The 18403-nt window shown below is 38.7% G+C and overlaps 1 protein-coding gene across 2 annotated transcripts; it reads right to left on the bottom strand.

The window, feature by feature from the left end:
* Positions 1 to 17077: 17077 nt before the first annotated feature.
* Positions 17078 to 17365, bottom strand: LOC130865448 (small ubiquitin-related modifier 2-like). 2 transcript variants are annotated; one of them, XM_057756507.1, is made up of 2 exons: positions 17212 to 17365; positions 17078 to 17154 (listed from the first exon to the last, which is right to left on the bottom strand). In XM_057756507.1, exons 1-2 carry the CDS (start codon positions 17363 to 17365, stop codon positions 17078 to 17080), a joined length of 231 nt encoding a protein of 76 aa, XP_057612490.1. The 2 variants fall into 2 exon arrangements, with proteins under 2 accessions (XP_057612490.1, XP_057612489.1); XM_057756506.1 differs by having other exon boundaries at positions 17078 to 17365.
* Between the last annotated feature and the right edge of the window lie 1038 nt (positions 17366 to 18403).

Here is an 18403-nt window from a genome sequence, read left to right as displayed (position 1 = left end):
AAAATGGGGTATAGATCTAAACAGAAAATATTTCATTGAAAATTCAAATGGCTGAGAAATACTTAAAGAAATTTTCAACATCATGGATTTGCAAATCAAAACTACTTGAGAGTCCATCTTACACCTGTGAGATTGGCTATGACCAATAATTAAAGTGACAGCTCATGATGGTGAGGATATAGAGCAAGGAGAACACTCACCCATTTCTGGTGGGGGTACAAGTCTGCGCAGACAGTATAGAAATCAGTGTGGTGGTTCCTCAGAAAGATGGGAATGGATCTACCTCAGGATCCAGGTATACCATTCCTGGGAATATACCCAAGGGTTGTTTCATTCTACTATAAGAACACTTGATTAATTATGTTCATCATGGCTTTATTCATAATAACCAGAAACTGGAAACAACCCAGATGCCCCTCAACAGAAGAATGTAGTACAATTACACAGTGGAGTATTACTCAGCTGCTTAAAAACATGACATCATGAAAATTTTTGGCAAGTGGAAGAAATGATAAAATGATTAAAAATCATCCTGAGTGAAGTAACTCAAACTCAAAAAATGAATATGGTATGTAGCCACTTATAAGTGGATATTAAATGTTAAACAAATGACAAAGAAGCTGTAATCTGTAAACTCAGTAAGGTTAGGTAAAGAGGAGTGATCTGGAGTGGTGAGGGGGACACATGGAACTCCCTGGGAGGAGGAAATAGAATAGGTTTTAAGAGTGGACTGGAGGACTGGAGGAGGGGATCAGGTTGGGATTGGAGATGGGTTGGAGGGAGAGGGTGTGGAAGAGATGGTTGGAATTGGTGGGGATGGGGCTTTGACAGGAGGTAAGGACCTTAGTGTAGTGGAATCATTCCAGAATCTATGAAGGTGATTCTAAAGAGCACTCCTAGTAATAAGGGATATGCAGTCCCAATTAGTCATCTCTCGTTGCCATGTGAGGTTGTTGACCAAGGGGGTCCCATAGAAATCCCCCAAACAACCCAGGCTGTTGGTAAGACAGAGGGTTGCTCTCCATAAACTGACAGAGAGGCCCCCCTGCCTAGAGTAATAGCCACACAACTCATTGAGCATATAGAGCTCAAGTTGGTACCTAAATGGAGCCTTCACCCCTATGGTCTAATCTTTTTGGTGATGGAAGATACTCTTCAGGCTACAAAAAGAGAAACATGAAAACCAAACCAAGCCACAAAACCTTTGACTAAAATTTGCCCTGCCTGCAAAATATGTTAGGGTAATTGTAGTAATAGGGAGAGCAGGCCTGCTTTTCATCCCGCCCAGCTCCTGCATGGTTAGCTTTACACCCAAAATAACACACAAATTGTATTCTTTTAGGCACTGCCTGGCCCGTTAATTCTAGCCTCTTATTGGCTAATTCTCACATCTTGATCAACCCATTTCTAATAATCTGTGTAGCACCACGAGGTGGTGGCTTACCGGGAAAGATTCAGCATGTCCTACCTGGTGGCTGGCTCCATGGCGTCTGCCCAGAGAGGAGAGGCATGGCGATTGCCTCACTTCCCTCTTCCTCCCAGCATTCTGTTCTGTCTACTCCACCCACCTAAGGGATGACCTATCAAATGGCCCAAGGCAGTTTCTTTATTAACCAATGAAATCAACACAAAACAGAAGACTCTCCCACATCAGGTAATTGTGCCACAGAACTTGTGGGAGTATTCAACCAATATCCGATTTGACGTAAGACTCAGTCCATAAGAAAAAACACATATCCAACACTGCTTGAGTAACCAAGAACCAGAGACTATATACCCCAGAGATCTAGTGTAAAAACCAAAAAATTATTTCTGATCATATTCTGTAACACTCATAGACCAGTGTCCTATCCAGTCATCAGCAGATAGGAGCAGAGGCAGAGACCCATTGCCAGACATTATGCAGAGAGAGTATAAATCGGAGGTCTCCATCAAATCTCTCCCCTCAGAGCTCAGAGCTCCTACATAAGAGGAGGCAGAAAGAGTTTAAGAACCAGAAGGGATGGAGGACACCAGGAGAATAAGGCAGGCCTTCTAAATCAACAAAGCAGTGTACATATGAGCTTACAGAGTCTGAAACAACAAGCAAAGGGTTTATATGGGTCTATACCAGGTCCTCTCTGTATATCTTATAGCTATTAGCTTTGTGTTTTTATGGGACTTCTGAGTGTGTGTACAAGTGATTTTTGATTCTGATTCTTGTGCCTGCTCTTGGGATTCTTTTCCTCCTGTTGGCTTGCTGTGTCCAACGTCAGTATGATTTTTTTTTTACTTCATCTTATTATATTTCATTTGTCCTACACCATTGGCAGTTAGGAAGATGCAAATTAAAGTCACAAGAGAACATCAGCACACACCTATTGGAACAACTACAATCAACAAGAACCACAACTAAACACAGTGGTGACCCAAATTCTGGCAAGGTAGCCTACATAGTGGTAGAAGTGTGATTTGGCACAGTGGGTGCAACCACTCTGAAATTGACATCCATGACTGTATAGATAATGTAAAATTGAATTCAAAATCTGAGTAAGGTCTGTGAATTATATCTATACCAATTTCCTGTTTGTGATATGTTGTCCTACTGTGCAAGGAGTAGATTTGCTGAAGGTTTATGGAACTAGTCTCTATTAATTTTAAGGTAATATACCAAAAATGTGGACTTATTATTATATTGGAATAAAAGTAAGAAATATATAGAAATGCATCATGATCTGGTTCCAGTCCATTCCTAAAATTAGAGACTTACTCAAAAGTTGTCTCTGGCCTCATTCTTACAAATAGTATGCAATAAACATCTAAGTACAAGTGTTCCAGTGAGGTGTTAACTCTATGGTTAGTACCCAGATGTTAGGTAACATAACTCACATGGTTGATATATTTTTAGGTTTTTTTTTCAGGATCCTCCTAATGACTTCCCTAATGCTTAGACTAATTTTACATTCTCGCAGCTGTGAATATACATTCTCCTTTGTCCAAAACTAAACCAGCATTTGTTTTGATTTTTCTTGTTTTTTTTTATTTTCAGGTAATTTCAGTTTTATTTCTTTGTACTTACAATAACTACATTATCATGTCCAGTTAAATTATCTGCTTAAGACCTAAGGTAGGTTTTTTTCTTTTTTTTTAGATTGATTTTATCGAGCTCTACATTTTTCTCTGCTCCCCTCCCTGCTTCTCCAGCCTTCCCTTCAACCCTGTCCCATGGTCCCCATGCTCTAAATTTACTCAAGAGATCTTGTCTTTTTCTACCTCCCATGTAGATTAGATCTATGTATGTCTCTTTTAGGGTCCTCATTGTTGTCTAGGTTCTCTGGGATTGTAATTTGTAGGCTGCCTTTTTTTGCTTTATGTTTAAAAGGAACTTAGGAGTGAGTACATATGTTATTTGTCTTTCTGGGTTACCTCACTCAATATGTTTTCTAGCTCCATCCATTTGCCTGCATATTTCAAGATGTCATTATTGTTTTCTGCTATGTAGTACTCCATTGTGTAAATTACCACATTTTCTTTATCTATTCTTTGGTCGAGGAACATTTAGGTTGTTTCCGTGTTCTGGCTATGATGAACAATGCTGCTCTGAACATTGTTGAACACATGTTCTTGTGGTATGATTGAGCATCCTTTGGGTATATACCCAAAAGTGGTATTTCTGGGTCTTGAGGAAGGTTGTTTCCAAATTTTCTGAGAAATCGCCATACTGATATCCAAAGGGGCTGTACCAGCTTGCACTCCCATCAGTAATGCAGGAGTCTTCCCTTTAATACGGTGGATTTCTTAATGAGGATGTTACATGGTATATACCATGCCATGCCTTCTCAAAAAGAATGGACAGAAATGTACCAGGAAGAAATCTACAGCAATGCCTCTACATGTCCCTGGTACACTTGAGAGAAGTGCAAGGGAACACAACTGGGTGTGACTAAGTACTAGTCCATGTGCATGAGCCCCCTTTTCATTTAACCCCGACCACAGCTCTAAGAATTGTCAATGTGATGGAGTTTCTGCTAGGAATATCTGAAGTAGAATCATTCCAGGGAACTGGTGTGGCTTCTTCTGAGAATCAAGAAAGTGTAACAGAAGTTAAATAATGGAAAAGTGTCTTTTTTGAGAATACAGAGAATCTACAATGAACTAATTTCTGGATTTAATACAGAATGCATTTAGTAAATTGAACTCTTCTCCAAATGACCAAATACACTCTTTTTTTTTTTTTTTGCCACAAAAGAGGCTGGTAGTTTAGTTTAAGTGACTCAGGTGAGAACCTTTAAATATTACGATTCTGTAGTAGGAGCTGTGGGCTGTGTTCCTGCCGCCCCAGCTCCTGGTAGCTTGGCTAGCTTATGCCCCAAAATAACAACACACAAACTGTATTCTTTTAAAAAGTGATTGGCCCATTATATCTAGCCTCTTCTCGGCTAACTCTTGCACCTGGACTAACCCATTTCTAATAATCTGTGTAGCACCCCAAGGTGCGCTTACCGGGAAGATTCTAGCCTATGTCCATCCTGGGTCGGAGCTTCATTGCATCTGCTCCCGAAAGGAGAGCTATCGAGTCTGAGCTCACTTCCTCTTCCTCCCAGCATTCTGTTCTGTTTACTCCACCCACCTATATTCTAACCTATGAGGGCCAGTTTGTTTATTTTTTAACCAATGACCTTCCTCCATCACGATTCTCATTTTTTTCTATAAAATATGGATTTAAAGGATAATTTTTTGCTCCTTAACTTCACATTTATTTTTGAATGAGCATCGCTGGTCTATATGCAACCTGCCTATGATACAGAAAGAGAAAAATCAGGTCACACAAAAATGACAGCTTAACTATTCAAAGCCTGAGTTTAATCATGAGAGAGGGACTTGAAGATCCTAATAGAGCCTGCGAGGCCATGGAGGTACACATTAACCTCAGTTGGTTGAAATGTGACATACACATGTAGTGAATTATCATGCCATAACCTCATACAGTCACACAAATGTATATTGGTCAGATCTTTTGAATATTTAATGATATGGAAATATTAACCACTCCGATCTGTACACACATACACACACACACACATGTCTGTACATAAGATGTACATATATCAAATTATGACACCATACCCCATAAACTTTTTATTATTGAATTTTAAAACTGAATTAATTAATAATTAAATTTCCTGGCACTGCTGTCATGCTTAATGTCATGCTCATGAAACACTTTCAAAGAGGCAGAAATTGAGAACTGAATGTCATCAAGTAGGTTTCTGGAAACCTGAAAATCACAGAACCACACAACCTGAAGGAAATCAAAGACAGGACAGATGCTATGTGAATATTATTCTTTGAGTTTGTCTGACAGCTTATACTCTGTTGAAAACTTTGAATTGAGTGAGAAAGTTAATTTTACTTTTCTGTTTGAGATGGAGAAAAGTGAAAATCTTTCCAAAAATTATGTGTAACTTGTTCAGCGTGAAACAATTCAAGGGTAGAGATGACTAGGAAGTGCAGAAAATCACAGTCTGTGAAGCGTTTTGTCAGCCAGAAACAGACAAAGATAAAACACAACACAGGTGCCAAGGTTCTTTCTGGGCAAGGCCAAGTCAGTCACACTGCACAATCTGGTGTTCCTGACCTGGTTTTATTGATGAATCTATTCCTGTTTGTACTGACTGGGATCGATAGCTTTGTCTCTGTAGATATGCACTTGGTCCATGGACCAGTGACAAATTAAAGGAATAATTCAAACTTCATTTCATAAATAATCCCCTCTGTGCTCCCCATGTCTCTAACTTTTTTATCACATTACCAGTCAAGTGATATTAAGTGCGTTCTACTAACATTTGATTTATAGGGGAAAGAAACTCCCCAGTTAAGAAACCATGGATTCTCTTTTCCCCTTTCCAGGCTTTTAGCTTAGCCTAATTAGCCAAATTAGGACAGTAGTGATGAAACTCACGTGATTAAATGACTTTATATTAGAAGAAGTAAATACACTAAGTTACTTTATTTTTTTCAATTAAAAACTGTAATGCTGATTAAGTTTCAAAATGTTTCTTAATTATTATATTTTAGCTACACAAAATAACAAGTTTCATTATAAGTTTTAATGTGTATGTGTAATATACTTACTGCACTGCTGGTGCTCCTACATTGCATATGGTTTTGTTTATCTGACCTTGTTCACTTAGGTTTGTGAAGAATGATTCCTCCACAATCACGTGAGAAAAAAGAATCTATAGAAAAGCAAATGAATGTATGTGTATGCATTTACAAGCACAATCATCCATTTACAGCCTCCTGCCCTGCATCTATGTTAAGGTATTACAAAACAAGAATAATCCTATAACAAGTTAACTATAAGGGGCTATCCTTTTGGCAACAGAGAAGGCAGAGGAATTCCAGACTGTAGAGTGCCCATAGGTTGAATTACCGTGTTGACAGCTATTAGATCTGTCACTATCCTCCATTTACCAGATTTCTTTTTTTTTTTACAACAAACACAGGAGAATTCCAAGGGCTAGTTGATTCCTCACTACGTTGAGCATCTAATTGCTCCTGTACCAATTGTTCTAAAGCCTGCAATTTATCTTCAGCTAGAGACCATTGCTTAATCCATATTGGTTTCTAAGCCATTTTAAAGGTAGGACTGTTGGTACCTCTAAAGGCTTGTTAGTTGCTTTACATTCTTGTGCAACCTGAATGGCTGGTGACCTTCGTGCATAGTACCTTATTACATCCTTTCCAGAATTATGAGTTCCTGGGACTGCAGGAATGTTAATATGGGTATTCCATTGCTGTAGCAGGTCACAGCCCCATACATTTATTGCAATATCAGCTACATATGGCCTCAGCTTTCTTCTTTGACCTTCTGGCTCAAGACAGTCAACCCATCTCATGCTTTGTTTAACTTGAGATATGGTTCCAATTCCTATTAATTGAACACCTCCCTCTTGGAGGAGGCCAATTTGGATGCCATGATTCTGGAGTAATGATACTCACATCCGCTCCTGTGTCTATCAAGCTAACAATTACAATTCCATTTATATGCACTCTCAGCTTTGGTCTATGATCATTTATAGAAGTTTGACAAAATATATGCTTCTTATTTCCTATTTGAATTTCTGACTTATCCCCCAAATTTGAGCCATCATTTAGAACATTATGATCTTGCACAGAAGGTTTTAGATTTCTTAATTTTCCTGATGTGACATGTCCACCATGGTTACTGGGAATGACCGGACCACTTTTGGCTTGGGAGCCTGCGAGAGGTCCCTCAAGGAGTTTCCTGATGGTATCAGGCTGCCTTGACTGTCTGTTGTTGATCTGCATTCACTGGTCCAATGTCATCCTTTACCACACCTCCTACATATATCTGAATGCCAAGGTTTCCTATTCTTGCCATTCCCAGATGAGGTGTTATTCCTAGATATTCCCTGTCTACAATCCCTTTTCTGATGTCCTATTTTACCACAATTAAAACATTTGGCAGTTTGATGTCTCCTCAATGCTTTGGAAATTGCTTCTCCTACCCAAGATTTATCATTATAGTCAACTCCTCAACATTCATCATATGCTGAATCCATTCATCCATAGGTGCTGACCTAGACCTTAAAGGCCCAATTATCTTCTTGCATTCTAAGTTTGTATTTTCAAAAGTCAGAGGTTCAAAAATTGTTCGTCTAGCTTCTGGGTCTCTTACTCCTATTTGCAGAGTCTTAATTAATCCTTGTAAAAAGTCAGTAAAGGGTTCTCTCTGTCCCTGTCTAACCCTGGTATATGATTCGAACCTTTTCCCTAGTTCTTGTATCCTGTTCAAGCATTCAAGACTGCTTTGTGGCATAAAGAGCTTGGACCTGTATGTCAGCATATGGTTCTATGCCAAGAATTTGATCTTGGGAAACCTCCACACTCTTTTCTCTTTCTTGTTGTTCCATATGTTTTTATTCTTCTCCAAAATAAATTCCAAACATCAAGGAAGGTTCATCATCCAGTACTGCTGACACTAACTGAGAGAAATCATGGGAGGTAGCTCTGACATTAGAAGCCTAAGACCTTATCATCTCCTTAACAAATGTAGAGTGCAAGCCGTAAGTAATGACAGTTTGCTTAATTTCTTTTAGATCATTTAGTCCTATTGGCATCCATTTACCTCTTTGGCTCCCTTTGAGCCTTTAGAAGTTGATGCTTTGTCAAAGTATCCTGTCCTTCTGCCTTCTCACCCTGTTCATCAGCCCCAATAATTTCCTCAATCATTTCAAATCTTTTTATCATTGTCTCTCGTAAAGCTTGAATCTCCTGACCTGCACATGTGTTTCTAGTGATTTCCCTAAGGTATCAATTTTCTGGTCCCCATTCTGCACCTGTGATTCCAAGGTTTTAATGTTTCCCTTCAAAGATAACATGTACTCCTTGAACTATTCTTGGATATAATGCAGATTGCTATCCTGGAGGTACATTCTGTCTGTTACCTTATCAAAACCTTGTGATAACTTCTGAACGTCAAATTCAACAGTATGAACCCTTTCAGGTAACTTCCTAGTACCCTTAGATATGGAGTCAATTTTGCCTATCATGGTATCCACTTGTTCAGATAATCTCTGATTTTTGATTATATTAATCCTGTCAAGTAGTGCCATATTCTTCCTTAATGATAAAATATGGAGAAGAAAACTGAAACCTAATAACCAGTAAATTGAGGTCCCTCCATAGTCACATAGGCCTCGTGTAATGCTTTCCATTGTGGTGGTGGAAAATGCAGCAAAAGTCCCATTAGAAACGCAATCTGCCATTTTACCTGTTAACCAGCAGATGGTGCTGCTTCCAAGTCGTGACTAGAATCAATGCAATGGTCCTGTGCTAAAATCTGCCTTGATACTTGTTAAAAAAAACCGAGGAAAAATGAGTTGCTCCACAGATTAGATGTAATCAAATCAATTCCATACACGGAGCAAGAAACCCAGAGTCCTGGGGCAGAGAACAGAAACCCAGAAGCTGCACACGCTGGGATCACAGCGGCTGGCAAACAGTGCTTCTACTCATGCTGCTGGGACAGAGTCGCCCCGGGAGTTTTTAGTGACTGGAAAATAGCACTTCTACTTGGGCTGGTGGCTGTAGCTCTGCAAACTTCGTTGTGTCAGGGATTTTGACGGGGATTCTGGTCTGTGAAGTGGCTCTGCAATCTGCCCAAGAGGCATGGAAGTTAAATCCATGTGGGCACCAGGTGATGGTAGAGATATTGGGCACCTAAAAGAAATCTCACACTGGCTCAGACCTGAGAGATAGACAGTTATTTATTTTAGGGGGAAAACTTACAAATCAGGATTCTCTGCTTGAACGATAGATGGAGATCAGATCCAAAACAAGCTGAACGAGCAAACGGGGAAAAGGGGGGAGGGCAGAGAGAAGAGGGCCTGTCGCACTTTGGCATCCCGGTAAATAGTCTGTGAGGCCACGTCCCAGTAGGCGGGTAAACCTTTCTGCAGCAGTTTGTAGGGGAGGGACTGGAAGGAGAGGAGGGAGGGGAAACTGTGATTAGGCTGGAGAAAATTAATTCATTGATTAATTAATAAAATTGTATTAATAGTCTCCAAACCAAATTAGAAATAGCTGTTAAAGTTAGCCTCACCGTTGGCCATTTTCAAAGATTGTGGCTGCTGTGATTCCCTTATCGCAGGGATGCATTCCAAAATCCATGTGTGTGTGTGTGTGTGTGTGTTTTGTACATGTGTTTGACCATGTGCAAACTTTTCCTTCAACTTTCGATTATAAATCATGTATAATAAAAGCAAACAATAATAATGAAACGAGGGAGTTAAAACAATATACTATTATAAAAGCTACAGAATTTTGGGATGTTTATGTCTGAAATTTGTTATTTATGAGTTTTGAACTGTGGTCTTCCGTAACCGAAACTGTGGAAGCAAAGCTTCTGAGAACAGGAGGGCAAGCGGACCTATGAAAATAATTGCATCATAAGAGCTTTTCATTAAAATGTAGGCATCATTTCTACTACATAAAAACCTAATGAGAAAAAGAAAAGAAAAAATTTAAATTCCTCATCTGAACAATTTCTCCAACGAGGACAGCTTTCCTGTCCCCATAGAGGAAGGTGCTGTGTTCGCCTGAGTTACCTTCATGAGCTGATGGATGAATTGAGCCACTCCTCTGTGTCCCAGACCTCCCTGGGATGCATGTGGACAAAACTAAAGAATGTTTGATGACCATAAAAGAGCAAAGCCCTGAAGAATTTAAGTACAGTACATGTTATCTGACATAGACAGATGATAAAATACCCATGAGATCTTGATAACATCAAACAATCCACCAATAACCAATAACTACCTCACTTCACAACTTGATTTTTTAAAATATAAATATAATCCTTGTAACTTTAAGTCTTAAGACTAAAACCAAAGCTTTGCTCTTCTTTTTTTCCTTCCTTCCTTCCTTCCTTCCTTCCTTCCTTCCTTCCTTCCTTCCTTCCTTCCTTCCTTCCTTCCTTCCTTCCTTCCTTCTTCCCTCCCTCCCTCCCTCTCTCTCTCTCTTTCTTTCTTTCATTACTTATTTACTTATTTATTTATTCATTTATTTATTATTTACTTTACATCTTGGCCCCAGCATTCCTTCTCTCCTCTCCTCTGAGTCCCACTCACCCACCCACCCCTCTGCTTCCAACCTCCAGTACACCCCCTCCATTTCTGTTTAGGAAAGGGAAGGTCTTCCATGAGTAACAACAAAATGTGGCATATCAAGTTGCAGTAAGACTAAGCAAATCCCCATGTACTAAGGATGGACAAGATAACCCAGTATGAGGAATAGGGTCCCAGAAGTAAGTGAGAGTCAGAGACAGCTTCTGATCCCATTGTTAGGAGTCCAAGAGGGCCAAGCTAAGCAACTATGACACATATGCAGAGAGTCCATTCCAGCAGAGGATTGTGACTTGTGAGTCACCCCTAAATAAATACCCTCTATTATTCTCAGTTCTGATCTAGTGTGGGATTTCCTTTAAACATCCTTCCTCATCTGGCACCACATGTGGATTCAGACTCCACACCTACAAGGTAGATAGATGGCCTGTTTGTTCCCTACTCATTGCTGCTTTTCTTACCCCCATCTCTCATACATACAATCGCAGGCGCTTGCCTACTTTTGTCTGGTTGATTGTTCCTGCTTTTAGTTCTAGAACTTTTCTTTCTTGTTCTCTCTCTCTCTCTCTCTCTCTCTCTCTCTCTCTCTCAATATTTAATAAAATTTAATAATTTTAATTAAAATGTAATTGCATCACGTTCCCCTTTCTTCCTCCTAGTGTTCTCAAATCTCCTCCCCCCAATTTCATCTGTGTCACCCCCACTTTCAAATCAATAGCCTCTTCTCCTTTGATTGATATTGTCGTGTGCATGTGTATGTATGTATGTGCATAGATACATAAATACAACCTGCCGAGTCCATTTTTATTGTTTGTGTGTATATGGTTTTAGCACTGACCACTTTGCATTGTTATTGATTGAGAATTCCACACACGCATATAATATATTTTGAGCAAATTGGTCCACATTCCCCACCCCCTCCGGCTCGGCCTATACCACCATCACTTTCTCTCCAACGTCAAATGCTCTCTCTTAAATCCACGTAGGCAACTTAGCACTGCCAGAAACTATTCAACCCTTCTGCCATTTGCCATCAGAGTGATTATTAATTTTATAATATCTAGCTATGAAAGGAAAGCCCCATGAAGATGAACCAAGGCTTTTATCTTTGCCTTTGTCCAAACTTTCTATGAGATTCAGTAACCATTGAACCAAAAACACATTGTGCCAAGAGTGTTTACCTCTCAGGGTTCACAGCGTGCCTTTGCTTCTTCCTTGTGTAAGAGGCTCAAATCTGACTCATTCTTCCAGGTGTGCTCGAGAAAGCAATCATGATTACTATACAGGCTGTAGGTGGTCATGTGGCATCGGCTCTGGGCTACACTTTCCTTTCTGCTAAGATGAGGAATTTACTGCAAGAACAAATACTAACATGCTTAATTTGCTTTTAAAATGGCTCTTGAAACATTAAAAATATTGACATTTCTGGAGATAATTATTTTGGCACTCATTTCTTCAGGATAACTGAATTATTAAAAATCAAGCGATGCATGAGAGATAGAAGGAAGTTTAGATTCAATGTCTGGAGCAGACACAATGGAGATATTAGTCGGTGGTTAGCAAGGGAGGATTACCCAAGACCTCCCACTCTCCTTGTCGCAGGAGACCTTGAAAGCCTGTGCTAAATGGGTGAGTTCACACTATTAGATTTTTTATTAGACTCTCAGTCTTGTGAATCTCCTGCAAAAACATGTACCCCATAAAAATGATCTTTAGTTCTTTTCAGCTGGTTTGATACAATCTTCATCAATGTTGCTCATATTTAATTCCTTTGTTATACTTACATTCAAAAAGCAAGCAAAATAATGCAAAGAAACGAAAAGCTGTAAGGGATAAAATGTTGAGATTCTGGGTCCTCCTTTAAGAAACAAGCAAAGCAGAGGAGACTTCACATTACATGGCATGTATTTGAACCCTTTATTTCTAAAGTTTAGAAACTTGTTAACTTTCATAGCTAGACAAAAAGTAATCACATTTGTAGATGCAACCCGGCTTTTATTTAATGGGGCAGGGAGTTTGTGCTCGTTATAGGAAACAAGTGGACAGCAACAAATAATCCATGTAACATTAGAGATGGTAGACATGAGGATTTGTCCAATACTTTGTCTACATGCTGCAATAACCAAGGGTTTAGTGTAAATCTTATGAAAAAACTCTTATGAAAGTTTGGATAGCAATATTCATTCTATTAAAAATAACACTCAAAAATATTCCCTGTCCCCATTCTGTCTATATGAAACGTGGAAAGAAACATTATAGATCATCAGTTAAATTATTCATTTTTTGATGGGAATACCAAATTTGATTGTCCTCTTGATTCTGTTCTGACTAAACTGCTTTCTAGGCTCTAATTCTTGTTTCTTTCCCAACACGGCAATTTCCTCTCATCCCCATCATCTTCCTGCCTAATTAGACAGGCTCATCAGAGCATGGGAAAGACTGGGACAGTCTCCCAGAGAAGTCTCCCATAATCTGCACAGATAAGGACTATTGAACCTGGCTCTTTGATATGTTCTACATTTTCCCAAAGGAGATGACGTTAAAATAGAAAGGTTTGTTTGGTATTTGTGGTTCTAATAGTACTCTATCTTCATTCCTTAGAAGGAAAACTTAAAGGTGAGGGAAGAAACAAAAATTCACACAGTCTCACACATACATGTACAAACAGAGAGTGCTTCCTGTCTTACAGTTGGACATAATAACTTTTCAGCTTTATAACAGTGCATATGTTTAGCCACACAACCATCCTGGTTTTTACTTTCAGTACGATATTCAGCATATTGCACAGCTGCTCTATACTTTATTATAGAGTGGGGTGAGGTGATTTTGCCAGTGGTAGATTGAGTGTTCTGTGCACATTTAAACTGAGTTCTACTAAGCCATTGTGCTCAGTAGGTTAGAAGTATCAAACACATTTATATGCAATGCAGCATGACTTTCTAAGGACACAGCCCTATGGTAAATCAATGACAATCTGTACATGTATACACACACACACACACACACACACCATCATCACCAATGACAACAACAACAACATTCAAAGAATAAAACAAGAGATATCTGCATTGCATGTAAAACAAGAAAATAGCATTAAGATCAAATATTTATTTACTTACTTTTATACAAAGGTTTATGCTAACCTTGAACTCCTGAGCTCATGTGATCCTCTTGCCTCAGTCTCAAAAGTAATGGAGAAATGTGACAAGTTGTTCTGTTGTTACAGGGCATCTCACCTGGTATCTCCAGGCAACAAGAGCTGCTCCTCCAAAAGAGGATCCTTTGCTCGTGTGCTCCAGGCACAAATGCTTCCATGATGTTAGAGGGTCACAGGTCCACAGAAGTCATATGGACAGTCAGGGAAGAGTGTGAGGATTCCTTAGAACATAAATAGTAGATCTCCTTGGAAGACTTTTAGAGACAATCCAAGTCAAAGCATTAGACTGCTGTTCTTGACCGACTTGCTATCACACTACACCTTCCCTTCCCTGACACTGGCTCCGTAGGAATGCCTAAAATTTCTCTTCAAAGAGAAGACACACAAGAATAACAGCCTGGGCTTACAGAGAAAAACTGCCACCCACCAATCATCTGACTACGTTCACAGACAGGTGACATACACATATGCATAAATCTTTACAGTAACTAAGTACATAAATGATGGCAGAGAAAAGAATGAGATGGCATTTCCCAGGAAAATTCAGAATTTTCCGTTCTGCTAGCTGTGTACAGGATCTTGATGTTCTGGCACTAGGCTCTCTCAGTGCCCTGCACTAGGGAAAACACATTCAATTTCATAAACTCAAGGAAAACTGTAATGAAATGGTTTGTAATCCGCAATTAAGACCTACCAATCGTGATATACTGTACCTAACTGCAAAGTTCCAAAGTTTTGAAAAATCAAAAATGATAGAACTTAAAAAAAGAGTACTGTGAGCCTTGAGTGCCTTGCAGTTGGTCCTTCAGAGACCAGGGTCGCCACCAAAAAGACAAAAACTATTTGAGCCACAAAGCTCAAGATGAGTGAGCTATTGATCCGATGAATGATGCTGATGAGTTTGGAATTGATTGTATCTTATAGATATGTATATGTTTGTCATATGTATATCTATGTGTGTATATAATAAAGTTTGGGTAAAGTGTGGTCACGTGCATATATATGCATACATGGACACAAATACATGACTCAGTGATCTGTCCACACACTAAATTTGAAGCTCAATATTACAGAGAATACCATTACTTCCAGGAAATACATAAAATTTAACCACATACCAAGTCACAAAGAAAAACATCGCTAAATCCCAAAAAGTAAAAGAAAAACTGAAACATTTTCTAACCTTAGATCCCAACCAAAACAATATCACAGTAATGACCATTACAGAATCAGCATGAGAAACCAGGAGTTATTTGATTTGAAAAAAATAAAATTACCGCAAATGAGTTAACGTTGACACATGGCTAAGGTTGAAGCTGCAAAGTCCAGCAAAGCAAATGATAAAGAAATGGAAGACCGTGAAACATACAAATCTTAGAATAATTCTGGAAACAAGTTTTCAAGACATAAAAGGCATGACCCACTGATCACCATAGTAAGGGGATAAAGATGGGGGAGTGTTTAAGGAGAAAAAAAAAAGCAGTATTTTTTTTTTAAATGAATGATTTAATTTCATGAAAACAGCTAAAGACCCTAAATATTTTGAATTATTTCCTAGGAAATCTTCATGGGTAAATACACAAGTGATTTTAAAAGTAAAATTCAAACAGAAACCGTTTTCACGGGAGAGTCAGAAAACATCAGACCCACACACTTCACAGAGAAAATCCATAAAGACAGTGTAGACGCAATGATGGTCAGGCTTCCAGAACAATTTCCAATAGAGCTATCCAACTCTCTTATTATTTTTTTTTACTTTTTTTAATTTTTTCCCTTTTATTGAAAATTGATATGTTTTTGATCAGGTAGTGGTGATGGATGCTTTTAATCCCAGCATTAGCAGCAGAGGAAGGCAGATCTCTTAGTTTGAGAGCAGCCTGGTAAACAGAGCAAGTTCAAAGACAGTCAGGGATACACATAGAAAGCCTGTCTTGAAAATCCAAAATTCTATTTTTTCTTCTCATATAATAGATATCTTGATTATGTTTTCCCCTCCCTCTACTGCTCATGTTTCCTCCCTACGTCCCCGCCCATCTGGAGCCACTCCCTTTCTGTTTCTCTGTAGAAAACAAGCAGGATAACAATATAATTATAGTTGAGATATAATAGGAGAAAACAAAAAACTAGCACACTTGACAAGACAAACAAACAGAAGGAAAAGAGTCCAAGAGGAGGCACAGAATTAGAAACCCGCTTGTTTTCAGAGTCAGGAATCCCATAAAAACACTAAGCTGAAGAATAATCAGCTTATAATCAGTGGGCCTGGTGCAGACCTGTGCATGCTGCTTTCAGTTCATGTGGTCATCTGCTTCTATATCTTAGAGAACCAACTCATATGGAATGAGTAAGAGAATTCATGAAAGGGAATGTATAAAAATAAATATGCAAAAGTCATCAAGCTGTATCTCAAAACAGCCAAAATCAGTAGTGAAGGAAACAAAAAAAAATCCTGCATCTTTGTTAGCATATACAATAATGGACTTCACTATGCAATTTTCATGCATGTGTATTATTGTATTTTTCTCATGCTCACCCGCATCACCCTCTGTTGCTCTTCCTCCCCACTCCCCTTCCTCTTTCCCTCAGATGTTCACGTAAGATGATGTCAGATAGGTAGGCAGACAGCACATGTAACAGACATAATACTTATACTCTGGTTTTATTTATTTATTATTTACTTTTAAACAAGAAGTTTATTTAAACAACAAGACGCTTGACTTGAAGGGAAAACTATCTAGGATCATTTTGTTTAAGAGTAATTTATCCCTACTTAAAGACAGATTGCCCTACATGTAACAGCTACGTACAAAAAAGTTATAAAATTGTCCTTGGTTTTACAATGATAAATGAAAATACATTAAAATTCTCCAATCGAACAAGGTATGCAAGGATTTTGTGGTTGGGTTCTTTTGTTTAAACACCGAGAGCAAAATAACTTCCTGGAATATAAAGGTAAGAGCTGAATGAGCATGCCGCTAATGGAGCAGGGGGCTGTTTTCACAGAACCAGTACTTTCCCCCAGACCACCTCCATCTGCTGTCAATCAAAACAGAACACTGGCCATTTAGTTTAAAAAAGAAAAAAAAGAAAAGAAAAAAGAAAAAAGCGCAATATGCTTGTGCACATACACTAGTTATTTTATGTACAATAAAGAAATGGGGACAGGGAAATGAAAGAACAGAGAAAACTATACTGTAGTAGTCAGGATGTGGTGGAACCAAATAGCGGCTAATTGCGAATGTATTCTTGGTCTGTACAAAATTCTGGAGTAAAGTAGCAGGTTCCCTTTTTAGTAGACACCTCCTGTCTGCTGCTGGAACACATCAATCCTATCTTCATCCTCCATTTCCAACTGTGCAGGTGTGTCTGTTTCCTTGATTGGCTGCCCATCAAACCGGAATCGGATCTGCCTCGTTGACAAACCCTGTCGTTCACAATAGGCTTTCATTAGTTTACTAAGTGGTGTATGCCTCTTAATTTTAAACTGCACCACAGAGCCATCCTGCCCCGCCACCTTCAAATTAATATGGTCGTTGTTCTCGGTCTTGACTCCTTCCTTGGGTTTCTCGTCAGCCATGGCGAACGCCGGAGTCTCCTCAGCTGCTGCTTCACAAAAGAGGCACCAGGTCCGCCCTTATACTGTGGTTTTAAAGTAAGAAATTGGGTGGATGTTCATGTGAGAAATGATAAAATATATTAAGCAATTTTAAAGATGTTTTAAGTAAATGTATAGGCACATTCAAGTTTTGTAGATTAAAACAAAGTAGTTATAAACCAATCATTGCCTGATTAATCTGTAATAGAAATCTATCTAAAATGTCAGTAAGACTTTCCTTTTCCTTTCCTTTGAAACCAGACAATTCTGTCCTAGATTTTAAAGAGAAAAAAATAAAAGGAGAAGAATGATGGCTATGAAGGATAATAAGAGTAGAAAGCACATTCAGTCATTAAAACATAATATTTAAGCATTTGCTAATTATCGGACCAATAAATAAATCAAAAAATCAAGAAAATAGAATGAAAAATAGTATAAATAAATAGTATACAATGTATGTAAGCACTCAGGCAATGATGATGGCCTCATCATTATTAAAGATGTTGGTTACAAGCAATGATAAGATTTTTCTTACTGAGTCTGACAAGCAGTTAAAGGCATAGGGCCTGGCTCTTGACGCCTCGGTCCTTGTAGTACAGTCTGACCAAATATTAAAGTTCACATACTCTGCCCAGTCACCTGATTCAGTCAGCTGGGACAATGACTACTTAATACAATCTTGTTGATAACAGTAATGCAGACAGTCCCTGACTTACAGAAGCATGACTTAATGACTTTCATCCTTATCATGATGTAAAACCAACATATATTTAGTAAAAATGTAACTATACATATGTAGTTTGAATGAACTTTTCTCATTTGGACTGATGGTGCCCCTTCAAGAGTTGAAGGACACCCAACAACAACAAAAAAACAACAAACAAAACAATAGCACACAATACTTCTCTTGAATTGTTGACCAGGGTGAACCAAACATACGGCCGATTACAGTTGCCCTTGCTTACTCCCCAGAGGTGGAATGTAAATCTTTCTAGCTGAAGACACCATACACTTTAGAAA

Source organism: Chionomys nivalis, chromosome 23, assembly GCF_950005125.1.
Source record: "Chionomys nivalis chromosome 23, mChiNiv1.1, whole genome shotgun sequence".
NCBI lineage: Eukaryota > Metazoa > Chordata > Mammalia > Rodentia > Cricetidae > Chionomys > Chionomys nivalis.
The sequence above is the reverse complement of the archived record's forward strand: the minus strand, read 5'-3'. Positions and strand labels throughout refer to the sequence as shown.